Source organism: Giraffa tippelskirchi, chromosome 4 (genome assembly GCF_054371585.1).
Source record: "Giraffa tippelskirchi isolate mGirTip1 chromosome 4, T2T-mGirTip1v1.2.pri, whole genome shotgun sequence".
NCBI classification, from domain to species: domain Eukaryota; kingdom Metazoa; phylum Chordata; class Mammalia; order Artiodactyla; family Giraffidae; genus Giraffa; species Giraffa tippelskirchi.
This window is the reverse complement of record NC_137278.1, coordinates 147,368,415-147,395,184: the sequence shown is the minus strand read 5'-3', so window position 1 is coordinate 147,395,184 and position 26,770 is coordinate 147,368,415. Positions and strand designations below refer to the sequence as shown.

General features: G+C 41.3%; 1 protein-coding gene and 1 non-coding gene across 3 annotated transcripts in view; both read left to right on the top strand.

Annotated features, from left to right (window-relative positions):
* Positions 1-26,035, top strand: part of IRAK3 (interleukin 1 receptor associated kinase 3) — a 59,980-nt gene extending 33,945 nt beyond the window's left edge. For both annotated transcript variants that reach the window (XM_081589892.1, XM_081589891.1), the window contains 6 exons: positions 1,324-1,438; positions 2,263-2,381; positions 16,163-16,361; positions 17,447-17,509; positions 17,604-17,768; positions 20,176-26,035. In XM_081589892.1, the coding sequence (XP_081446018.1) occupies positions 1,324-1,438; positions 2,263-2,381; positions 16,163-16,361; positions 17,447-17,509; positions 17,604-17,768; positions 20,176-20,691 (1,177 nt within the window). In that variant the 3' untranslated portion in view covers positions 20,692-26,035. The remainder of the gene's footprint in view (positions 1-1,323; positions 1,439-2,262; positions 2,382-16,162; positions 16,362-17,446; positions 17,510-17,603; positions 17,769-20,175) is intronic.
* Positions 4,923-4,995, top strand: TRNAK-CUU (transfer RNA lysine (anticodon CUU)). Its single transcript has one exon. It is a non-coding gene; the product is annotated as a tRNA-Lys (tRNA).
* Positions 26,036-26,770: the final 735 nt, after the last annotated feature.

The window sequence follows — 26,770 nt, the reverse complement described above, 5'->3', positions numbered from 1 at the left end:
AACCCAGGTCTCCTGCATTGCAGGCGGATTCTTTACTGTCTGAGCCACTAGGAAAGCCCAAGAATATATATGTATATATTATATAGATGTGTGTGTATACACATATGTTTCATAGGTAAGCTTGAACAACTGAAGAAATGAATAATAGGACTTTATATATAGCAACATTTTTTTTTTGGAATAAATAGCTTTATTTGTTTTAATATCCCCAAGCGTGCCTTGAGGAGCCTGGCGGACTGCAGTTCATGGGGTTGCAAAAGAGTCGGACACAACTTAGCAACTAAACAACAACAATAAAGCTTGCCTAAGACATAAAAGGTGTTCAATAAATAATTGTTGAACTGAGTTCACAGTATGTGTGACTTTCACATGCTTTATATTTCATAGCTGTTACATGGGTTACATTGGTTTTCACTGTGATGACACATGCCCTCAAGAAATAGTTTAAAAAGGAACCTGGAAAATGTATATGGTACGGACATAGGATTCTGTGATTTAAAAATCAGTGGTGTGTTTTTCAACATCATATTTTACTAGTCACGTGGATCTTAGGTAACAATACAAATTTCATGAAGGCATTGGATGTCTCTTAATTGTGTGACTTGGTGCCTAGTACTTTAGTCCCTGACACAGTAGCATTCAGTAAATGGATAAATGAAAACAGTCTTCCGTACTCTTCTGTTTTGGTGATTTTAGTGCACATGTATACCAAAAGCAATGAAATGGATCATTTCAGTTGCATTATACATATTTATGTAAAAAACAAATTATATTGGGTTTCATGTTGATAAAAATAAGTTAATATCGAATGTTGTTTTCTATATTATAAAGCTTCCAACACCCCAAATCTTAAGAACTCTCATTTCTGAACATTTCTGTCATATTTGGATATTAGCTAGTATTTGTTAGAATGTGTGCATGTGTGTGTGGTAAGTCACTTCAGTCGTATCCAACTCTGCGACCCTATGGACTGTAGCCCATCAGGCTCCTCTGTCCATGGGATTCTCCAGGCAAGAGTACTGGAGTGGGTTGCCATGCCCTCCTTTAGGGGATCTTCCTGAACCCATGTCTCTTATGTCTCCTGTACTGGCAAATGGGTTTTTAACCACTAGCACCACTTGGGAAGCCCATTTGTTAGAATACTTTAAGCCGGTTTGGAAGGAAAACTGTCATGTGTCCAGTGAAATTCCCTCTCCCTTGGCCAGATTTATATTCTGCTTTATGCCTGTTCCACAGCCCACCTTACCACCCCCCAAACAGAGTGTTGTTCATTTCCTATTTTAATAACCAGTTTGATAGATTTAAAAAATCTTTTGTTTAAAGGTTCCATCATCCGAACATACTGGAGTTGGCTGCATATTTTACAGAGAGTGAGAAGTTTTGCTTGGTTTATCCATATATGAGAAATGGATCACTTTTTGACAGATTACAGTGTGTAGTAAGTCATATCCATCACTCTGCCTGATATTCTGACCCTCTAAGCCCTGGGGGAACTGCTGAAACCTTCTGAGAGAACCAGGAGGCCAACATGTGTTCATGTGAGGGGACGCCAACAGTGGGTTTCCCAAGGAAGTAGAGGACTTCTCCATGAATTAATTTCTTACTCTTAGAAGGTTGCATAAATACCCGAGTTGTTGTGTGTTGTGCAAAATGGTGGCCAGAAGAGTTGCTGGGTCCTCACTCCTCATTGGTACTATGTCTCAAATGAGTTTATGTCAGCTACCATTATTTCTCAGGTAATTTTTATTTGCATAACTTTATGCAAAGTACCATTCAAGATGAAGGGTAGACGTAAAAGTGATACCTATATCACTTAAAAAGGAGGTTGAATAAACGCCATGGTTTCTCTTATGATGTTTTTGAAAGATAAGTTAAAAAACAGATTCCAAATTTGTAACATTGCAGTTAAGATGAGAATAAAAACAGATTATTCTCAATTACTGACACTGTTGTGCCACAAATAATGTAAAAATCTTATACAATGAAATTTTAAGCATAGTTATCTTATTAGCCATATTTCAATTTATATGACATTAAAATTATTGGGTATTTTCATTGCCTATAAAGGGACCTAGAACCAGCGTGGGTAGTAGAGGAAAACCCATCTTGAATTAAAAATAGATTGTGGTTAACTAAATACTGATTCACCCACCTCTCCCCACTTTATCATTAGAGTTTATTCTGGCATACACCTAGGTAGTGAATACAAACATGGTTTTTACTCAGAAAATACAGTGAAACCAACCACTGTTGTCTTTTCAGGGTAACACAGCCCCACTCTCTTGGCACATTCGAATCAAGGTATTAATAGGAACATGTAAAGCCATCCAGTACTTGCACAGTATGGAACCGTGCTCCGTCATCTGTGGCAGTATATCCAGGTAAATTATCCCAGAGCTCTAGGTTACACCTGAAGGCTCCTTTCATCATCACTGGTAAGTCAGACCTCACCCTATTTTCTCTCTGTAGTTTCCTTGGTATGTATCTGTATGTGTTAAGAATTCTCATGAAAGTATTTAAAATCTTAGCTTTTTAATGAAGACATGTCTATCGAATTTTAAAAGCTACATTTGTATAGCCAATGGAAGAGTTTATATTATTTTTAGGAATTATTGATGAGCAGTGTAGGATAGACAGTCTTGTGTGTTTTATTAATTATTCTGCATAGCAAACTGTGAAACAATCTGCTGTATTCATTGCACTTACAAAACAAACTGAAGTCTAAGAAAAGATTAAGTGGCTTATACAGGGATTCTTCACAAGATTAACAGTAGTGATCGGCAATTTAAGTTCTTTGTCCTTGAGTCTCCAGTGTCTTGCGTTGCCACTGAGCCTGCTGCCTCCTATCTGTACATATTCCCCGCGACAAGCTGAGCAGCACTCCCAGTGTTCCTTCTTGATCCACAAGAAGATGAGAAACAACATCTTCCATCTTTTTCCCTCTTCAGCAGACATGAATCTTTCAGACAGAGAGGAGATACCCTGCAAACCTCCACCCACTGTGAATTTTTCCTGTGTGCCCTTCATGATGGACTTGTCCCCAAATAAATATACCTTTGCTGAATAGCAGGGAAGACTGGATTTAAAAGGCTCTGCCTCTTCTGAGCATCATCTAGTGTCTTTGAAAAAGCTTTTAGTGTGCTTTCCAGTTGAGCAGAAGAGGAACTGATTGCTTACTTCTTTGTTTTTCTGGTGAAATGAACTTCATATAAAAAGCCTCTAGATTTTACTTCATCCTGGGGGAGTGGCAGGGGTGGAGTGGGGACACAACCACTAGGTAGCTTCTCCTTTTGGGAAAATGAAACTGTTAGTCATTCAGTCATGTCCCACTCTTTGCGAACCCGTGAACTGTAGCCCGGCAGGCTCCTCTGTCCATGGGATTTTCCAGGCAAGAATACTGGAGTGGGTAGTCATTCCCTTCTCCAGGGGATCTTCCTGGCCCAGGGATTGGACCTGGGTCTCCCACATTGCAGGCAGATTCTTCATCATCTGAACCACAAGGGAAGCCCCACTTTCTCCTGTTGCAGTGTGGCAGTTCATCAACTGCCAGTAACCTTATAGAATCAGCATAAAATTGGTGCAGCCTCAGGGGACCTGGGACACAGATGGGTGGTGAAAGTCTCAGAGGTCAGTGGAATCAACCACTGAGGTTGGTTCTAGAGGGCTAAGGTGGCCGCCCGCAACCTAAAACAATCCCTCTTCCACCCAGCTCGTAGCCCGCTCAGCACTATAGGTGCTCAAATATATGTTCGAACTGAGTTGTTGCTGTTCAGTCGCTATATCATGCCCAGCTCTTTGTGACCCCACGGACTGCAGCATGCCAGGCTTCTCTGTCCTTCTTACTGGGTAAATAAATAAATAAGTGGAATTTCTTCTTTTTTTGTTTTAACTTCTTCCTTTGGTGCTTGATGGGAGAAGGGAATAGGGAAGTCCACCAATCAGAGCCCAAGGGAACATTAGGGTGAAGGACACAGATTCGAGCTCTGTCTGAGTCACAGGGCTTCCCCAGGGACACTGGGCGGGGAGATGAGCATGCACTCTTCCAGCATCCCGCTCTTTGGTCTAAGCACAGGCTGTGACCCCGACTGCTGCTTTCTCAGGATTGGCTAGTGTCTTCAGGCAGTTCCCAGGAAATTGGTGCAGTGGCAGAGGTGTGCCTGCAGGGGAATTTTTTGAGTGCTCTCAGGAACAGCAAAAGTAAAAGAGGAAGACAGAATCGGAGAGTTGGAGATGCTGAGCTGGGGTATTGTATTTATAGAAGAGGCCAGGAAGATCCCCTGGAGGAGGGCATGGCAACCCACTTCAGTATTTTTGCCTGGGAAATCCCATGGATAGAGGAGCCTGGCCGGCTACAGTCCATGGGGTTGCAAAAGTCAGACACGACCGAGTGACTAAACCACCACTGCCACCAGAGGCCTTGGCCGATGCTGTGAGGACTGCTGAATCTGGGGTGGCCCTTCAAAGTTGTCCGCAGATGAGGCAAGTCACTGGATTTTTGCACCCCTGCACTCTACCAGCCATTAGTGGGGCTGTATGGGGGGGGGGGTGAGGCAACTCCCTTCTGCCACTAGTGGTTCCCAGGTTGGGGCTTAGTTGGGAGCCATCAGCAGCCACCCCTCCCTCATGGGGAGTGTGTGCCTTCCTGGATCCTAAGGGAGGGTTGGGCCCATGGCCCTGCAGCCACTACAGTTCAGAAGAGCTGGCTGGATAGCGTTCTGCAAAACATCTCTAAATAATTTTCTTTTGCATATACTTTCCTCCCACTTCTTCCCATCCTTTCCTCTTGGTTCAGTATCCACAATTGTTTAAATCAGACAGATCTGTTTTAAGAAGCCGAGTTTTCACTTAAAAATGTGATTCTGAGCCAGTTGCTTGCCTCCTTTAAGCCTCAGCTTGTTTCCTCTACAAATGATAATAAAAGAGCCTGGCTGACTCAGTTGGTAGAGCATGAGGCTCTTAATCTCAGGGTTGTGGGTTCGAGCCCCACATTGGGTGATCTCTTTTCTTGGGCTTCCCTGCTAGCTCAGTGGTAAAGAATCCTCCTGCAATGCAGGAGACTTAAGAGATCTGGGTTCAATCCCTGAGTTGGGAAGATCCCCTGGAGGTGGGCATGGCAACTCACTCCAGTATTCTTGCCAGGAGAATTCCGTGGACAGAGGAGCCTAGTGGGCTACAGTCCAGAGGGTCTCAAAGAGTCAAGCACGACTAAGCACAGCAGCTTCTACCTCTTAAGGTTAAATGGCATGAAATATACATGGTGCTTAGCAAAGAGGATGCACTCACTAAATGCTAGCTGGCTCCTGTTATAGTAGGCAGGAAGTGGTAGGAGTAACAGAGGCTGAGATGTGATGGCCAGCTAGCTTTTTAACTTATCACTCCTTTACTTATTGTCTTAGTCCATTTGGACTGCTCTGACAGAAATACTATGAACTGAGTGGCTTATAAGCATTACATGTTTATTTCTCACAGCTCCAGAGGCTGGGAAGTCCAAGACCATGCCACTGGCCAATTCTCTGTCCCAGGCAAGCTCCCTTTCTGGTTCTCAGGTGGCTATCTTTTCTCTGGTGGAAGGTGTGAGGGGTCACTCTGGAGTCTCTTTTATGAGAGCACTAATCCCATCCATGAGGGGAGCCCTTATGACCTAGTCCCCTTCCAAAGGCCCAACATCCTAACCCTATCACAATGGGGGTTAGGATTTCAATATATGAATTTAGGAAGACACAAGCTGGAATCAAGATTGCCAGGAGAAATATCAACAACCTCAGATATGCAGATGATACCACTCTAATGGCAGAAAGCAAAGAGGAACTAAAGAGCTTCTTGATGAGGGTGAAAGAGGAGGGTGAAAAAGCTGGCTTAAAACTCAACATTAAAAAAACTAAGATCATGGCATCTGGTCCCATCACTTCATGGCAAATGGATGGGGAAACAATGGAAACAGCGAGAGACTTTATTTTCTTGGGTCCAAAATCACTGCAGATGGTGGCTGCAGTCATGAAATTAAAAGACACTTGCTTCTTGGAAGGAAAGCTATGACAAACCTAGACAGTATAATGAAAAGCAAAGACATCACTTTTCCGACGAAAATCCATATAGTAAAAGCTATGGTCTTTCCAATAGTCATGTATAGATGTGAGAGTTTGACCGTAAAGAAGGCTGAGCACCAAAGAATTGATGCTTTTGAACTGTGGTGTTGGAGAAGACTCTTGAGAGTCCCTTGGACTGCAAGGAGATCAAAATAGTCAATCCTAAAGGACATTGACCCTGAATATTCATTGGAAGGACTGATGCTGAAGCTAATGCTTCAGTACTTTGACCACCTGATGCAAAGAGCTGAATCATTAAAAAAGACCCTGATGCTGGGGAAGATTGAAGGCAGAAGAAGAGGGCAACAGAGGATGAAATGGTTGGATGGCATTACCGATTCAATGGACATGAACTTGGGGAAACTCCGGTTGATGGTGAGGGACAGGGAGGCCTGGCATGCTGCAGTTCATGAGGTTGCAAAGAGTTGGACATGACTTGGCAACTGAACAACAACAAGCATTCAGCCCATAGCACTTACCTCTATCATCAATTTATTGTGTTTGAAAAGTGGACCCACAAACTAGTTCTATTTTAATAAAAATCATTTCTGTATTAGCATATGTTTATTGAACATTTTGAAAATCACCTTCCTTTTAGTTCACAAATATTTATGGAACATCTGGCATGTGCAAAGCATTGACTTACACCACAGTGGGGGAAAACATTGATAATCATAGTCTTGAACTGGAAGCTTCAACCCAATGATCAGATAAGATAATAAAAACACAGAGAACATAATACATGGTACGACACTAAATATGCCCAATATGTGTTTGGTCTGAGAAGGCTAATGCTAATTAGATAGTTCTAAGCCAACTTTTTGAGGAGATGGGTTGTGACAGTGGGTTGAAAGAAGGGATGAGAATATTCCTGGTGGAAGGCAGTAATTTGTTCAGGGGAACAGAGTGAAGAATTGCAGGGTGTATAATGAAAGGAAGAAAGGTTGGTTGGAGAATAGAGGAAGAGATTGGAGAATAAGGAAAGAAGAGTGGATAAAAATAAGGAAGTGATGGGATGAGGGTTGGATGATACTTTGAACACTTACTAGGTAGACGACCTGGGTTTGATAAGCTAGGCTCTTACAATGGACTCTGAGGCTTCTCTCTGGGGTCTAAATGGGAACAGAAAGTTTCCGGAGTTTCTTAGGTGGTATCACAGTTTAAAAGGAGGCTATTTCTTTCAGAACAGTATCTCAGGTATTTGTCTAGATGTGCCAAGCTGTGTGTGTGTGTGTGTGTGTGTGTGTGTGTGTGTGTGTGTGCTCAGTCATTTCAGTCGTGTCTGACTCTTTATGACCCCATGGACAGTAACCCACCTGGCTCTTCTGTCCATGGGATTTTTCCCTGCAAGAATATTGGAATGAGTTGCCATGCCCTCCTCCAGGGCCTCTTCCCCACCCAGAGACCGAACCCACGTCTCCTGCATTGCTGGCAGATACTTTATCACTGAGCCACCAGGGAAGCCGTGCCAAGCTATAGTATCACTTAAATAACACTGTTAGAGTGCCTACCAGGTAATATAGATACGAGTACCAAACGAGATCTGATCAGAGAAAGAGAGAATTTCATGGACGGGGCAGGATTTGAACTGGAAATGCAGCTAGCAGTGTATTTTATTTTTTTTGTTGGTCAAGGGGCTGCTGCTGATTGTTTCCTTTCTGGGTTTTCCAAAGGGTTCAAGGACTCAAACATAACCATCTTTAGATTACAGCCACCCAGGCATGTGTCAGGGTGTGGGGTATGGAGGCTATGGGCACTGATGTGAGAACTGTGGTTTCACAAGGGCTCGTCAGCGTGTCCCTCTCTGTTCCAGGGCCAGTCAGCCCCCTCCACAGCCTCTGAACTCTTGGCCTTTCTGCTGAGCCTGCCAGGGAAGATGTTAATGAGTGCCAACTATAACAGTTGACTTTCCCTCTTTTCTTTGGTGATGTGCACACCTGTTCTTTAGAAACTGGAATGGGACCAACTCATTTCATTCAGGGCACTGAACATCTGTCAGATGGTAATGCATTCAGTTCCCAGCAGTCTTGGCCAAACGTGAACTGGCTGAGCTGGATGACCCTCCTGAATCTCTCAAGTAAATCCTTCACTTGGCTCTAACCTCGAGCCTCCCTGATTCTTAGTCCCTCTGTGTATAGCCATGTGCTTTCAGGAAGGTCTGAAATCCCTGCTTTTCTGACTTCATCATATTCATTTTCTCATTCTTTGCAAGGAAAGGCAGCTTCTAGGAGAGATGTCATTTTATTGTACAGCCTGATAACTGGCTCAAAAAAGGACATCTCAAACTGTGTTAAACAGTGACCTTTTCTGTAGGTAAGTCTGGGCTCTGTTTTTGTTGAAGTGAGACATGGAAAATATTGTTACCTTTGTTTTCTTCTCTGTATTTGGGCCTCAGACCAATGAGTCACAGAAGAGTTACCATACATCTTTTGACATTTTAAACATTGCTTTTAATCATATGAAGCAACATACAGTATACATAAAGTGACAGTGAGTGAAAAAAGACACATTGAAATAGTAAACAATATATAATTATAACTTTGTAAAATTACAAATTCTGGAATTAAAAGATTAAAAGATAACCTTCATTAGATGGAGAGACCGTGGCTTTTCATTTAATGGCTTTTTTTTTTTTTTTTACTTCTACTTGATGTTAAATTCTTATTTAAGGATTACATCTTCTTTTATAATAAAAATAAAATTTATTAGGGGAAAAAATAACTTAGCATCAGACCTTTCTATCTCAAACCAGGGAATCAGAAATTTCAATGAGTCTTTAGTTAGTGGATAATACCCCAAAGTTTCATTTTAGTCACTCTATCTACAGAGAAGCTTGATAATCTCATACCTTGGTGGTTTTAAAAATAGTTTGAAAAACGAAAATTGTAAGGAAGATCATCCTTCAGCAGCCTGGTGCCCAAAGTGTGAGCAGCACCTTTTGTCTGAGCAAAATGAAATGCCATCACTGGGCATGACCTGGGAAGAGCACCAGAAATCTGTGTTCCTGCCCAGGTCCTGCCTCCCTCTCTTAGACCCTGGTTTCCTCACTTGTGCATCATAGCCAGCCGAGATCATCTCAAGTTGGACCTCTTCTTGATTTCAAATTCTGTACAACTGTACCTGCTTGTTTTTGTACCATGGTCTAAGACTCACAAATCTAGGGGTTATGGCAGGAGAAGGACGTGACCCCATGATTTTGTATATCTTGAGCCTTTTGTATATCCGAGCCTCACTTATCCAGGCCAACTTGGAGCGAGGATGAGGTTGCAGACAGGTTGCAGGAGGCAGCTTCTGACACGTGCTCATCCTTGAGCAGGTCAGGCAAAGTCATGACACGCCCATTCTCCAGAAACACCCCCCGTCTTTTCCCTGTCCCGCCCCCTTTCCAGCAGCCTCCTCAGTGACCTCATTGCTGCTCCCGTCTCTTATCACTGGTTGAGGGTGTGGCCCAGGATTCTCCCAGATCTGAGTACAAAGGCCAGCTTTACCACTTGCCAGCAGTGTGATCTTGGGTAAATCACTCAGTTTCTTGGGGGCACAGTCTCCTTATCTGGAACTGGAGCCTCTGCTCTTCTTCCCAGGGCGGTGAGGATGAAATGAGCTCATTTCTGTGAAGCACAGCCCAGGAGTTGGCAGTAAGTATAGTTCCTCTCACCTAATGGAGACTCAGGTATCTCATCTGACCTATCCTTGGACCCTGGCACAGCACCTTGTTAGAGCTCTATTTGGGTGCAGCTCTGATTGTTAGAACTTCCTCTCTATCGAGCTAAAATCTGTCTTCTAGTGACTCACCCATTTGCCATTGTTTTGGCGCTAGAATTACCTACCTACAACTAAAGGGAAGAAGAGAGAAAATTCACTTCATTTCTGCTTTGTAATCAACAATTTCTTAATCTTTTATGAGTAGCTGAATAAAAAGAGATTTCTTTCAGTTAACTACAAGTTGAAAGTGCACTGAGCAGAGACGTAGGAGTGCTAGGCTTTAGCACAAGCTATTTAGCATAGAATGAGTGATTTCAACCAGCTGGGCCTCATTTGCCTTATCTGGAAAAAAAGCAATTGTGCTTATAGAAGCGATGACAAATCAGTTTCGTCTCACATTCCATCTTGGATTGGTTGGTAATGAGTTCCCGTGGGCAGGGTTGAAAGGGAATCTGTGGTGGGTACTTTCTGAAGTCAATTAGTGATGTCTGCCAAGAATATGGGAGGATGTCTTGGCAGCGTTTGGGCCGCATATTTGCCATATGCCAAGTGGTCCAAGGCTATGTATGGTTTCAGATTCTCTTCATTTACAAACTGATTATATCATCAGATGTTTATTTAGTATCTCCTATAGATTCAGCATTATGCTTATGCAAACAGAAGCTGGCCTCTCTGGGAGTGCCACGTGAAAGAGTACAGGCGGTACACTAGGAACTTGGAGAAAAGAGGGTCACTGGAATTCAGATTAGTGAAAACTTTCTGGAGGGAATGAATCAAGCTGCATAGAGGAATTGGATAACAGTAAGTAGGAGGGGAGTACTTTCCAAGTAAGGGGAACACAAAGAAAGCCCCCCGTACAGCAGTAACCACAGTCTATTTGGGGCTTCCAAGATGGTACTAGTGGTCAAGAACCTGCTTGCCAGTGTAGGAGACCCTGGTTCGATTCCTGGGTTGGGAAGTTCCCCTGGAGAAGGGATAGACTACCCACCCCAGTATTCTTGGGCTTCCCTGCTGGTGACTCAGATGGTAAAGAATCTATCAGCAATGCAGGAGACCTGGGTTCGATCCCTGGGTTGGGAATATCCCCTGGAGAAGGGCATGGCAACCCACTCAAGTATTCTTGCCTGGAGAATCCTCACGGACAGGACCCTGGGGGACTACAGTCCATAGGGTTGCACAGAGTCAGACACGACTGAAGCAACTTAGCAAGCACACACACATCCTGACTGCACTGATACGTGTTAGTATATTTCTGGTGACTGATAGGCTGCAGAGACGTATTAGGGAATTCAATGAAAGCCAGAGGACTGAGTTTGCACATCACTGGTGTTGTCATTGGTTTGACAGAGAAGAAAGCTGCAATTTACAGAGGTTAGTAACCTGCCTCGGTCACATGCCAATAGATGGAGGAGAGGAGATGGGGTTCCATGCTTGTGTGGGTCGAACAGCATGCTCATATGAGGTCATCGAGACTCCTGGGAGCATGTTGGTTTCAACAGCAGAGGCAGGAGAAGGGGGCAGAAGCTACTGCTACTGCTAAGTCACTTCAGTCGTGTCCAACTCTGTGCGACCCCATAGACTGCAGCCCACCAGGCTCCGCCGTCCCTGAGATTCTCCAGGCAAGAACACTGGAGTGGGTTGCCATTTCCTTCTCCAATGCATGAAAGTGAAAAGTGAAAGTGAAGTCGCTCAGTCGTGTCCGACCCCTAGCGTCCCCAAGGACTGCAGCCCACCAGGCTCCTCCATCCATGGGATTTTCCAGGCAAGAGTACTGGAGTGGGGTGCCATTGCCTTCTCCGAGGGGGCAGAAGAGGGGAACATAATTAGTATGTACAAATTTGGAAACTTGGACGTTGGGCTTCTAGTGAGAACTGCTGCAGGTGGCAGACTTTGAGGGGGATGGGGAGGTAAGGCCTGGTGGTCTGCATTTGGGACCTTCGCCTTGTGCAAGCAGAGAGTAAGTAGTCTTCGAAGGAAGACACTATCAGGGACACAGCCGCAGAACACCCAAGGAGGAAGCCAAGCCTACATTTCAAAGCTATTTTCAAGAAGTCTGCTGGTTTAGTTAGCCCAAAAATGTCTTAGTAATTCGAACTCTTCAAAGAGCATGTTATAAAAACAAAATTCATTTCCAGATGGTGGAATTTGAGGAGGAAAAGGATTTAAAGAAAAGAATCTTGAAGAGTTGAAGTCTTTATTCTTGGCAAAAGACACTCACATTTTTATTGGGGGAAACAAAGATGTTTTTGAATTATGGGATCACATAAAAGCATCTGAAAGCAGTAAACCTTCTTGTTATTTCCATCATATCCCTCAGCGAGCTTAATTGTTTTCACATTTATGAACGATTTTAAATTGAAATGGGTTTTATCCCTGGCATTTTTCATCCCAGACATTCATTCTTGTTCATGTTGCCAAAGCGAGGAGATAATCTTGGGGAACATTTCTAATGTTTCCTACAAGATCATTTTGTCTTATGCTATGGCTGTGGGTCTCCTGCCAAGTGAAACAAGCTCTCTTACTAGGGAGGTGGTCTCAGAAAAAAAGGAAGGAAGTGGCCATTTGCATAAAAATGAATTTTTTAAAAAATGGAAATTGATCAGAGATGTATGGGCGTAGTAAGTGCATGGGGAATTACCTTTGTGAAGGACTAGAAAGACTGAGCGGAGAAGGCAATGGCACCCCACTCCAGTACTCTTGCCTGGAGAATCCCAGGGACGGCGGAGCCTGGTGGGCTGCCGTCTATGGGGTCGCACAGAGTCGGACACGACTGAAGCGACTTAGCAGCAGCAGCAGCAGCAGAAAGACTGAGTGGTTGGGAAGAGGATGGGGGACTGCAGAGGGGCTCCTTCCTGTGACCGTGTCACCCTTGCTGGAGGACCCGAGCTCCTGCCTTCACTCCCAAGACCTGATGTGTGTGGTGAGGCTGCTGGGCTCCAGCTCAGTGTTTAGCAGGGATAGAAAGCCTGCAGGGAACGCAAATGTTTATTTGGTGGTTTAATTAACCATCAGTCTCCTCCTTCTCCATTTTCCCCTACCCCCCAAGAAAACTACTTCTGTTTTTCAAAAACATTTTAGATATAGTAATTCTTTTCCTTAGAGTTTTGCTATTTTCCTGCTAATGCCTGCCTTCTAAAATATCCACATATGTTCATTTTTTTCTAAGGGATTCCAAAACAGATGTTACATAAATTAAAATTCCCCCTAGTAATTTTATTTACCACTACTGTCTCTAAGCTCCAGTGTATACTTATATACATGCCTGCACACATACATACCAAACAATATGTATATGTTTATCCCTATGGTCTTAAAATATCTGAGAATATTAGTTTAGTCAAGTTCTTCCAACACTTCTCTAGCACTATTTTGAAATACAGCTGATGCCTTGAAACTGATTAACCCAAGGATGTTCAGATCTCTAGGCTTATCCTGCAACCCCTGTACCTTTGTTACATCAAATTGGTGTCCTTAAACTTCTAGAGTTACCTAGCCAGGTCCAGTGGGGTTTTCATGTAAAGTGACAAGTATAGGATGGACAGTGGGCAACCTATATCCTTCAGAGCAAATTTCAAGGCTCTCCCTGTGCATCAGGCACTCTGCTTAGGTTTTCTCATTTAACCCTCACAACAACCCTGTGAGGTGTGCATTATCAGATCTTTTCACCTACAAGGAAATCAAGGCTTAAGGAAGTTGCTCTAGTTTGATCAGAGATGAAATTTCACATTGAAAGGAGGTTTACCCCTTCTTGACTAAGCCTTTACTCAAGAGAGCCTAGGACTCATAAGGTACCAATAAAGCAAAAACAAACCATAATACTAAGTGCTGCCTAGGTCAATGAGAAAGATCGAGAAGGCTGTTTACGCCTAAAGGGGAGTAAGGGTTTCAGTTTTGCATCATTTATGCTGGATATACTGCATGCTGATGTTAGCAGGGGGAGGATGTGTATGCTTTTTCCCAGTAATCTGCAGGTTTCTACAGAAACTGTGTCTCGCTGCATCTGGTGAGGGAAGTCAAGATATCTGGTGAGGGGTGTTTTAGTGCTTCAAACAGCAGTGACACAGCCAGCCAGCTGTCCTATTGCCTCAGGCTGTCATTTAGAACCCAGTGGGGTGCTCTTTATCTCTGAACCCAATTAAGTGAAGTCTGGACTTTTCAGGAGTATTGCAAAGTACTCAGGGACTGGATTACTGAGCACCAATAACTCTTCCTAAAATTAAATATATGTATCTTTAAAAACCAATCATGCGCTTACATGTCAAACATAAAATTTGCACTTAGATTCAGATCCTGCACTATAATCTAGGTGTTTCATCTTGCTTTATATTTAAGGCCCAAGAACTTCAACTTTAAATTAGGAGACAAATGTAAGCAAAGAAAGCAATTCTCATAACTTTGGGAGGGCTTAGGTACCCAAAAAGAATTGTCCTAGAGGCCCCTAGCCGTAGAGAGATGAACTAACATGCCCAGATTCAGAATACAAACTCACCACTTTGTGTGAGACTTTTCCCATCACCTTACTGAACCATGACTAGTCCTTCTGCCAGAAGAGTTATCTAGAGAGGTGATGGTCTCTCCGCTACAGAAAGTAGCTTGTGGGAAAGAATAGAAGAAATAGGTTGCAGAAACACTAAATCGAAGGTGTGAGCCATTGGGTGTTTCTTACCTGTTCCCTGGTGGCTCAGATGGTAAAGAATCTGCCGGCAATGCGGGAGACCTGGGTTCGATCCCTGGGTTGGGAAGATCCCCTGGAGGAGGGCATGACAACCCACTTCAGTATTCTTGCCTGGAGAATCCCTATGGACAGAGGAGCCTGGCAGGCTACAGTCCATGGGATCGCAAAGAGTTGGACATGGCTGAGTGACTAAGCATAGCCTGCACAGCACCTGTTTGTTGCATTATATTGTTACATGATTTTAGTTACTTTATGTTGTCTTTATTTTGTTAGTCTGTTTTTATTCCCATAGAATGAATGTACTCAGTTGACCTGCAAGGTAGCTAAAGGCACTTTATGTCTGAATATTCTATTTGAGGTTGAAGCAGGAGGAAGAGTTTGAGTAGAATTGATTGTTGAAGGGCCTTTTGGAATTTCCACTTTCCTAAAACAGAGCATCCTTCTTCCTCAGCTGCCATTAACCTTTATTTAGAACAGAGTAAATCACTGAACTTAAAATTTATGTTATACACTAAAGTCTGCTGGTAAACAACTTGTCTTTTCACCAAATACCATTATTCAAAGTGTGAGTGCAGTGCCCTGGAACAATTTCGCATTCTTATTGATGGCCTTTCACTGACCCAAAGTCATCTGTGGGTTTTATTGTGTAACATGCTGTGGTTATTCAGCTCCCCTCTGCCTAACTCTTACAGCAGTATGAGTCACCAGCCACTGCAAACTTCCCCAATTTTTCTGAGGATCAAATAAATGGATTTGATTATGAGTGTTGTTGCTGTTCTTTCCCCTTTTATACTTGGAAAAGACCTGTTCTTTAGGGATTCTAAGTGTTTCACAAATTCAGCTTTTTGCATTCTCTTTTAAGTTATGGTTTAATTTAAGTTTAGGTTCTTTAAAGCTGGGTTGGAAGAAGGGAGGATGAGATGCTTGACATTGAAAATCTGGCACTCAGATCTTTGCATTCCTCCTCTTATTGGTGAAATAAAGTGTGGGGCAGTGGTAGGGCAGGGAGTACAGAAGAGAGCCAGACTCTCAGGGTGGCAGAAGCTGGAGGGGTAGAAACTTGGGTGCTGATAATGAGAGGTAATGAACCTCTCTGCCCACCTCACCTCCTGGCACATGTGGCAGACTCCTGCATTAGGTACCCAATGATCAGGGCATCTCCAGAAGCCCCAGCTTTGATCTGAATAAGTGAAGTGTACATCTGGGGAAGAAGTCATTAAGAAACTACTTGTCTGTTCTAATCTAGAGCTAGAGCAAAGGTAGGATCTGGCTCTAATGTATTGGCTTATTGGTTCTAAGCCAAGCATTCCACAGCACAGCCCTGTGCACATCAGATACTTCATTACTATCTGTAAAACTCATCTAATGTTCTTATTACATGTAAGTAGAACACAAGGAAAGCTGTTGGTTAACTTTAGTTTCTCCTATTGACAAGCATGAACTTCATCCACCAACTCCATATATAGACCTGTAAATTTGAAATACCTGCTGTTCCTAGGTCAGGTTTTTGTTTTAGGTTTTATATAATGCTTGGATATATACTTTGAGAAAAAATGAGAAAATATCCTCTAAAAAGTTCATGGAAAATAATGTATGACTTTATTTGGAATTGATCAGATATGAAAGCGAGCTTGTCCTGTTTTCCACCAGAATACCTTTATGATGTTTTTCTCTTGTTTTCCCATGATCACAATTTCAGTGCAAACATACTTCTGGATGATCAGTTTCAACCCAAACTAACTGATTTTGCCATGGCACACTTCCGACCTCACCTAGAACCTCAAAGCTCTACCATAAGCATGACCAGCAGCAGCAGTAAGCATGTGTGGTACATGCCAGAAGAATATATCAGACAAGGCAAACTTTCCATTAAAACAGACGTCTACAGCTTTGGAATTGTAAGTACCAACTACCAGTTAATGAAGGAGAAGAGTTTATCACCAAGAATGCTCTAAATTCTAAGCATTGTTTTAAAGACTTTAACTTTTAGACCTATTGATTTCCTGTTACTCATTGTCTTATATCAATACATTAATTTTATGTAATCAAACAGTAAAACATAAAGTAATTAGAATGAACTATATTCAGTATTGATGTTAACTGAAAGCAGACACATGTGCCCAGTGTTCATCAGAGCACTATTTACAATAGCAAGTACATGGAAGCAACCTAGATGTCCATTGACAAATGAATGGATAAAGAAGATGTGGTACCTATGGAATGTTACTGTAATGGAATATTACTCAGCAATAAAAAAGAGTATATTTGAGTCAGTTCTAATGAGGTGGATGAACCTAGAGCCTATTATACAGAGTGAAGTAAGTCAGAAAGGGAAAAACAAATATATATTAATGCATATATATGAAATCTAGAAAGATGGTTCTGATGAACCTATTTGGGCAGCAAAGGAGACACAGACATAGAGAACAGACTTTTGGACACAGTGCGGGAGAGAAGGATGGGATGATTTAAGAGAATAACATTGAAACATACACATTACCATATGTAAAATAGGTGTATATGTGTGTGTGTGTGTTAGTCACTCAGTCGTGTCTGACTCTTTATGACCCCATGGACTGTAGCCTGCCAGGCTCCTCTGTCCATAGAATTCTCCAGGCAAGAATACTGGAGTGAGTTGCCGTTCCCTTCTCCAGGATGCAAAACAGCCAGTGGGAATTTGCTGTATGACTCAGGGAACACAAATCCAATGCTCTGTGACAACCTAGAGGGGTGGGATGGGGTGGGAGGTGGGAGGAGGGGTTCAAGAGGGAGAGGACTCTATGGCTGATTCATACTGATATATGGTAGAAACCAACACAATATTGTAAAGTAATTATCCCTCAATTAAAATTTTTTAAAAAGAGCCACAACTAGTTATGAGTATGTTTACTATTTATAATATTTAATAATATTTATAATAATATAATAATTATTGTGTCTATTATTAATATTATGTAGCTGACTTTCTATATACTCCTTGCAGGTAATAATGGAGGTTCTGACAGGTTGTAAAGTGGTGTTAGATGAGCCAAAGCATGTGCAGCTGGTAAGAGCTGTCTCCACCTCTGCCCCTGTCTCCTGGTCACGTTTCTGATCGATGCTGAGTTCTGGATGATGAGCCTGTCTTCTTTCCTTCCTAGCGGGATCTTGTTATAGAGCTGATGGAGAAAAGAGGCCTCGATTCATGTATCTCCTTTCTGGATAAGAAAGGACCTTCCTGTCCACAGAATTTTTCCGCCAAGCTGTTCTCTTTGGCAGGCCGGTGTGCTGCAACGCGGGCAAAATTAAGACCATCGATGGATGAAGTGCGTATACATGTGATTTTCCTAAAAAACAGTCTGTGGAACCATGGAAAATCTAAACTGGATACACTGTGTATCTAAGTGAATGTCAGTGTGACAAATGCAGCCCCCAACAGAGTCTTCTCACCTAATAGATAGCTTTTCTAAATCAGAAAGTTTGGTACTCTGAAAAAGGGCATCATTGGATAGAACCAGGGCAACCACAAAAAAATTGATGAAAAGACATAAATGAGTAATTTGGAGAGAATATTTTATTCAACATTCATTAAGAGATCTGGTCCAATAAAATGGGAATTCCCTGGTGGTTCAGTGGTTAGGACTCAGGCACATTCACTGCCAGGGCCTGGCTTCAGTCCCTGGTTGGGGAACTAGGATCCTACATGCCACATGGTGTGGCCAAAATTTTTTTTAAGTGCAGCATGTATTTTCTCTTGTTGATTTTTAAACTTATTCATCTGCCCATCAATTTAATCATCTAGATATTTGTTTATAATAAACAAATATTTATTTAGTACCTGCTTTCATGTGCTAGACTTTGGACTAGGTGCTGGTGACGCAACAGTGATCAGGATACTGAATTGCTGCTCTCAGCTCACAGTCCAAATGGAGAGTCAGACTGATGAACATGGAATTTCGATGCAAGAAGATAAGCATCATGATAGATGAGAACACAGGCCAGTATGGGAGCATAGAGTCAGAATATGTCCCAGCAAGGAAGTTTCTTGATGGAGGTGATAACTAAGCTATAATCTGAAGAATAGGTTGGATTTAGGTGGCCTTAGGATGGAGGGATATTCCAGGCAGAGAGACTCTATGCCTGTAAAGGCTCAGAGGTGCAGTGGATTCCATGGAACCAAGACTGCAGATAATCCTGCATCATGGAAGTACGATGATAGAGAGGGAAGTGCTGGGCTGTTTTAAAATAATAGAAGGTTCCAGGTGATCGAGGGACATGAATTCCACTCTAGGAATTTGGATTCCATCCTGTATCCGTTGTCGAGCCATGGAAAAGTTTTAAATAAGGAGTTGACATAATCAGAATATAAAGACCATTGGCCTGGGAATCAGGAGAGCTGTGTTCTAGACCTAACACCACCAGTAAGAGCTATGTAACTAGCAGTTTTGAGCTCTGAATACATAGTGGAGAGAACATGAAATTGGGAGCCAGGAGACGTGGGGTTAAGCCACAGGTCTGCTCCTTCCTGGCTTGTGATAGTGATTCCCTTTTCTGAAAGGGACTCGGCCTTATCATCTATAAAGTGAGGATAATAATGTTTGTGCAGATTAAATGAGGTGACGTGTATGAAAACACTTTGTAAATTATAAAGCTCTTTATATGTATTTTTTAAATTACATGTATGTGTGAAGTTATGTTATTTTGTATCAGGTTAATGGTTCTCAATTTAGCTGCACATCCAAATCAACTGGGAAGCTTTTAAAATACAGATTCCTGGGCTCCTATCTCCATACTTTTTGAATGAGCATCTTTAGGTCGGTCTAGGGGATCTTTAAGAGAGGTTTTTAAGGTATTTTAAGAGAGCTTCCCTAGGTAGTTCTAGTATTTGAGAACTATGGGTTGGGTTCACTATTCCCTGACCCCTTCCAATCTTTCACATATTAAGGTTGAAGTAGAAAATAATCAGAGATTTGTCCAAGGTCACAAAGTAGTTAGTGGCAAGTCTGGGCCTAAAGTCAGTTCTCTTCTTTTTTAAAACAATTTTTATTTACTCACTCGTTTATCATTTTTGGCTGTGCTGGGTCTTCATTTATGCTCTTGGGCTTTCTCTAGTTTCAGCAAGCAGGGGCTACTCTCTAGTGATGGTGCTTAGGTCTCTCACTGCGGTGGCTTCTCTTGTTGCAGAGCATAGGCTTTAGAGTGTGTGGGCTTCAATAGTTGTGGTACACAGGCTTAGTTACCCTGCAGCATGTTATATCTTCCTGGACCAGGGATCAAACCTGTTTCCCCCTCATTGGCCGATGGACTCCTAACCACTGGACCAGCAAGACATTACAGATCTCTTGATGTTGAATTCAGTTCAGTGGCTTTTCTACTTTGCTTCAAGTCACTTAATTTAGTTATTAACATGAAGAATTTTAGCTAATCTTTAATTCCTTCTCATTTCAAATTCTGTAAAGACGAAGTGTTAGTTGCTAAGTTGTGTCCGACTCTTGGCAACCCTATGGACTATGTAGCCTCCATGGGATTCTCCAGGCAAGAATACTGGAGTGGGTTGCCATTCCCTTCTCCAGGGGATCTTCCCAACTTAGGGATGAAATCCAGGTCTCCCACATTAGTTAAACTTATTTCATGAAAAAAGAGAATATTCCTTAATAGGTAGACAGAAAAAAAAGGTTAAAGGAGAAATTATTCAGACTTCATTCAGTGTGTGTTTGTTTCTTGGTTATTCAGGTTCTAAATATTCTTGAAAGTACTGAAGCCAGCTTGTATTTTGTGGAAGATCCTCCCACATCCCTCAAGTCCTTCAGGAGTCCTTCTCCTCTGTTCTTTGATAATGTTCCGAGCATTCCAGTGGAAGATGACGAAAACCAGAATAATCCATCGCCGCCTCATGATCAAAGTTTGAGAAGAGATAGAATGACTCAGAAGATTCCCTTTGAATGCAGCCAGTCTGAAGTCACATTCCTGGGCTTTGACAAAAAGACGGGGAGTAGGGGGAATGAGGACTCTCCCAATGGGTCTGGGTCTCCTTGTGAGGAAAGCTGGTCTCCAAAGTGTGCAACTCCATCCCTGGACTTGAGGGCCCCCGGTGTGCATACGGACTCTTCTGCTGAAGCTCCAGGCCATTCCTATAGGAGCAGGCCAGTGGAGACTAGCTGTTCCTCCGTATTTTCCTGGAATGAATGCAAACAGTACAAAAAGGCATCAGTTTCTGCTGAGGATAAAGAAGAAAGCAAGAATTGCTGAGGCACTGAGTAAGGTCTCATCTGGAGAAGCCACTGTCTTCATCAGTAGTACTGGAGGATAAGGGATGATACATTTGGCTGATGCCCATCAACAGTGTGACCAATCCCATTCCATTCCTTCCCTTCCAACTTGTAGAACAGAGTGGCTTAAAAGTTTGTTTTAGTAGGATCATTGCCTCATGATCCAACCTGGGCTAAATTAAAACCATTCAGAATTACTTAAGGTTGTGGATTCTGACTTCAGACAAACAGGGCAGTCAAAACCTCCTAGAAAGGAATTGGATTACAGTGTCTTCTCTGTCAACATCCATGTGAGTCCTCAGAGCCTCCAATATGCCTCCAAGTACGTTCAGTTCAGTTGGATTCCATTGTTTTGGTTTAGCCTGCTTGCAGAGGTTGCAGGAAATGTCTAATTTGTAAATGTTAATAGAAATCTTTTTAAAGAATTGCCTTTTTGCTTATTTTGATTGACTCTCAGTATGTTTCTTTCATCCCTGTCAAGTCTGCATATGTGAAAATGAACCAGTATTCACCCTTGGTCATTACATGCCCAAGATCTGTATTTCTGTATTTAAACTCTTAGTTTATTTCATATATTATAGTTGTTGACTAGTATTATAATTTTTTACGTACTTAGAGACTATTACATCCTGAGTAGACTATGAAATTTTAATCAAATAATTCTTGTTCCTAAGAATCTGGCTGGTCATAAAGGCCTCATTCAGCTTTTTGTTTGATTCCAACTCTATGCCTTTACTCCTAGTGTTTACTAGATCTCTTCCTTTTGAAATTCTAGCCAGTCTTTCAGGGCCCACCATAACTGCCTCCTCCAGGAAGCTTTCATAATCTTTCCAGCCAATATTACTTACTTTATCAGCATTTCCATAGCAATTTCTCTTTTTTTTTTCCCCCATTTTTAAAGATTTTTTTTTATTGAAGTGTTGTTGATTTACAATGTTAGCTTCTGGTGTACAGCAAAGTGATTCAGATATACATATATACATACATATTCTTTCCCATTATGGTTTACTACAAGATATTGAATATGGTTCCCTGTGCCATACAGTAGGTGCATGTGTGCTAACTTGGTTCGGTTGTGTCTGACTCTTTGTGACCTTTGGACCGTAGCCTGCCATGCTCCTCTGTCCATGGGATTCTCCAGGCAAGAATACTGGAGTAGGTTTTCATGCCCTCCTCCAGGGCTATATAGTAGGACCTTGTTGTTTATCTGTTTCATATATCATGGTTTGTATCTACTAATCCCCAACTCCCAAACCTCCTTTTCTCTTTGATAATGATAAGTTTGTTTTCTGTGTCTGCAAGTCTGTTTATACCTTGTAAATAAGTTTATTTGTATCATCTGTAACAATTTCTTTGTATTTCTGTTTTATACCTGTCACTTTCAGAATCATATCAAAGTTACCTATGTTATCTTCTCTCTCTTACTAGATGATAAACTCCCTGTATTAGTTTCCTACTGTTATCACAACAGTAGGTTAGTGGGTTAAAACAACATAAATTAATTATTGTACAGCTCTGGAGGTCAGAAGTCCTTGGCATTCCTTCTGGAGGATCTAGGGAAGAGTTCGTTCCTTTGCCTTTTCTAGCTTCAAAATGGTATTTGCATTTTTTGGGTCATGCCTTCTTCCTCCATCCTCAAAGCCAGTACTGTCGCATCTTTAAATCTAGATCTCTCTTTCTGTCTCTCTGAGCTCTTCTTCATCACCTCTTCCTCTTAATTTGGCCCTCCAACAAAAGATTCTTGTGATTGCATTGGACCCACTCAGGTAATCCAGGAAAATCTCTGTATCTTAAGATCCTGTGTTTAATCACACCTGCAATGTCCTATTTCTCCTATAAAGTCGTGTGTTCAGGATTAGGACCCGGACATCTTTGGGACCATTACTCTGTTTATCATACTCCCTGACTGTGTAGGGTCCATCTCTTCTGGGCCTAGCATGTTATCCTATACAGAGCAGGTGTTTCCTTATAAGTTAAGTTGAGTGACATTATCTCTGTGAACCCACATAATCAAAAATTCAGCGATAGTAAACATTCCTGAGTAAATTAACCAAGTAGGGTTAATAACTGTCTTTATGATGATGGATAGAAACATTCATGAAAACCATTTCCAGAGGATTTACAGAATCTCCCTCTCCAGGATGTTTACTGTATAAGGGCAGACCTCTAGTTTTCTCTGTATCAAAGGAATAGGCCCATTTTTTTGTAAGTTTTTTTTTTTGGTAAATCAGTACAGTTGGGTTAATGATCGTCAGATTGGAGTCCAGATTCAAGAGCAATTATTCAAAGAAGGAAGTCGTCAGAAATCAGGGTCAGGTTAACAAACCAAGGTCCAAAACATGGAGCTATGGTTCTGGGAAAAGGGATCTTACGGCAGGAAGTGAGGTTCAAAACACAATAAGCTGTATCCTGATTGACAAGTCAAATAAAAGCCCCAGGCAAGCAGTTGGGAGAGGCCATCTCCCAGGGCTGGTCTGACACATCCTGACTGCCCATTGCTGTCTTCCCCATCTGAGCATGAAGTATGTGTTCACGGTGCTCCCAAACTGCCCTATGCTGAGACTCTCGGGGGAAGGGGTTGCACTAGACTTCATTGATCTTCCTTCTTGTGATGACCTGTCCTAGTTTGAAAACTCTTGATTATACCCAACTCTTGATTCCTTGTTAATCACAGGAAGCAGTGAAAGCCTTCAACATTTGGCTTTATAAATCGCTAGCCATTCTGAGGTCGATTTAGCTTGTCTCATGTAGTCTGAATGTATTTTGGCTGAATCGGGCAAATAAGTTTGCCAAGTCAGATTAACTGGCAATAACCTAATTAACAATATGGTAAGCAGATACTACTGTGGTTAGAAATAACCAGAATTTTCTATTGAGTGACCCAGTCCTCCTTATTAGATTGAGTTTGTTAATAAGTGTTAACCGATAGGAATTAAATCTCCCATCCTGCTATAGGCAATAAGAGGATACTTTAGTGGCCTCATGATATGAAGACTAGGACACATGAAGAAACCAAGAATGAGTCCCCAAGTGTTTCCTATGATCAGTAAAGATAAATTAGTAAAGAATTTCACTCACCGTCATCTTTGTAATGTACCATGGGCTATCCTCCAGGTAGATCCTATTTACTTGATAGATTTTTGTCCCATTTTATAGTCCCTAAAACATGAAGAAAGTGTTTTGTTGTTTTTGAAGTTAGCTATGGGATTTCTGGCATAGTCAATTTTATTGGCTTCTGGAGAATTGTTGTGATGATCTGGGACCCACTGCGTCATTGTGGAGTTTCATGGGATGGTAGAACAGCTTGTGTAAAACAGCTTTTATGACCTGAGATAGCGTGAGTCTAGGAAGTGAAAGTTACATGAGAAGCATTTATGAAGTATCTGTCAGAATCAAGGTACTGTGTTAGCTACTAGAGTACCAGGTAAGGAGCAAACATTTTATTAAGGATAAAAAGGCATCTGCCCAAGTTAACTGTTCTATTACAACATCTATTATTTGAACCACAAACTCTTGGAACCGAAAGTAAGGGCTGAAAGAGTAAGGAGGAGGCAGAGATTACTAGTACTGATGCCGTCTTCAGCAGTCTTCCAGTAAGAAATCTGAAGCGTCTACACATGCCTCACCACACCATCACCCCACACTGGAACTGCCTGTTGACTTCTCTCTCCTCCATAAAACTGAAACTTCCCTGGGGGTAGAGGCTATATCCTGCTCTTTTTGGTATCCTTAATGGCTAGCACAGTACCTGACACATAATATGGCCCACCAAATGAATGACTGAATCGAATAATCCTTCAAACCTCTTCAGAATCATTGGTATCTAGTATCTCAACATTGTCATCTAGTTTGCACCCAAAGTCTGCCTTTCTAATATCTAGACTGTCATCAGTCATTTTTTTAAATAGTTCCACTTCATCATTCTTGGTTGAAATTCTAATTTCAAATATTAATATCTGAGGTGTTGTTGAAAAGAGGAATTAAAAATTGTGTACACTGCTTATAAATTTGCCTCATGGTGAGAAACTTTCCTAAATCATGTCTAGGCAATGATAAGCCAACATTTTGAATTTTGACAGAGAAGCTGATGTCTCTTGTATTTTGCTTCCATCTTTATGTCCCAACTTGTTTAGGTATATTAATGGTCCATTGGATTGCAAGTATTTTCTTGGGAAGCACTTTTATTCTGAAGATGCCTCCCAAACCTTCATTGCTCACCAGACTTTCACTTAAGAACCTTCTTATTAATGTCATCTGCCTTACTGCAATTTTTTATGGTCATCTCTATAAATATAATAATTTGAACATCTCCAGTGTTTTTCAGTGACTCCTTAATTTTGAAATTTTCTTACAGACTAATGTTAATTGGGATGGAGTATAAGAAGGTAGGAAGAGTGTACTTGCAGGAGGGTCAGACTCAGTTAATATTTGGGTGTGTGAGCTGCAGTCACACATCATCTAAACTATTGAGCTGTGTTCTGTTACTATAAGATCAAGGAAAATGAGGTTCAAAGAAGTTGACTCTCATCCTAAGTAACACTGATGATGGACTGGGGATACAAAGTGAAAATTATTTAAGCCCAGGAAATATCTGCTCTGAAGAGGAATAACTTATATTAGAGAAATGCAAATCAAAACTACAATGATATACCGCCTCATACCAGTCAGAATGACTATCATCAAAAAATCCACAGACAACAAATGCTGGAGAGGGTGTGGAGGAAAGGGAACCCTCCTACACTGTTCCGTGGGAGTGGAAATTGATACAGCCTTTCTAGAAGACAGTATGTATCAAAACTTTAAATGGTTCTGTTTACCCATTGCGTTTACCAAGAAATTTGTTTAGGAATTCATCCTAATGAATAAAAACTTCACAAGTGTGTAAACATGAGGGCAAATAGGTACTTTTTAATGTTTATGATTTTAAAATACTGGAAACAGCGTACATATCCTTCAATAGAAGACAGGTTAAATAAATTATAGCACAAGTCTATAATTGAGTTACATGCATCTGCCTAATTTAAAATTGTTTAGATCTATGTTTACTGCTATTGAAAATTTGTCCTTGAAATGTTAGTGAATGAAAAAGCAGACCACAGAATAGCATGTTTAATATGAGCCCATTTATAATACTAGATATTTTTAAATAATATATGTTTCATAGAGAAATCTTTGCTAAAAAGTTAGTAATGGTTTCTTTCTGGGCTGTGGTATTTGGGTGATCATTACTTTTGTTAGACTTTTATGTATTTGAAGTTTTTATAATGAGCATGTATCACTTTTATTGTCAGAAAACAATAAAGCTATTTTTATTTTGGAGAAAACATTCTCTACATTTCTACCTTTGTCTGACTCTTTGCTCAGCTGTGCCCTTGATAGCAACTGGCAACTGGTAATCTTGCTTTTATTCCAATGCCCTTTATTTTTTTTGTCTTCCAACCTCCATGATATGGACACTTCCATACAGATTTGTCTGGTATCCTCGGAGTAACAAGTTTTTAGAGGCAAAAGGTAGCCCAATAAGCAAAAACCAGATGAGCAGAAATATAGAAGAATGGAGAAGAGATCACAGTACACAACTGAGAACATCTGTAATCAAATATTAGTTGATTTTGGTAAAATCTTTAAAAGTTACTTTTAACATCTATGCTTACTTCAAGTACTTCCAAGAAACAACCTACAGTTAAAGATTTGGGGGGAGGTAAATTTTTCACCCTAAAGTATCCATATCCTAGTCTGGTGCCCCACTATCCATTTTTAGCCTACATAAAAATTTTAACCTGCTGAATTTAGTAGACTCTAATTGTAGTTACAACTGAAAATAAAACTTGCAATAGTGCAGAGAAAGAATGACTGAATACAGAGCTTTGCTCTAGCAGGTAGACATGGAGGTTATGAAACAAGTCTAATGGGATCCACAGTAATGTGTTCATCATAAAGGGAAAAAGCAAAATACACTCCATGGTAAAATATCAATTCTAATGATTTCTGTTTGGAACAGTTGTGGATATAAGGAAGTTACAGAGTATATGAATATGATAAAAAAACACTTCCTTAGT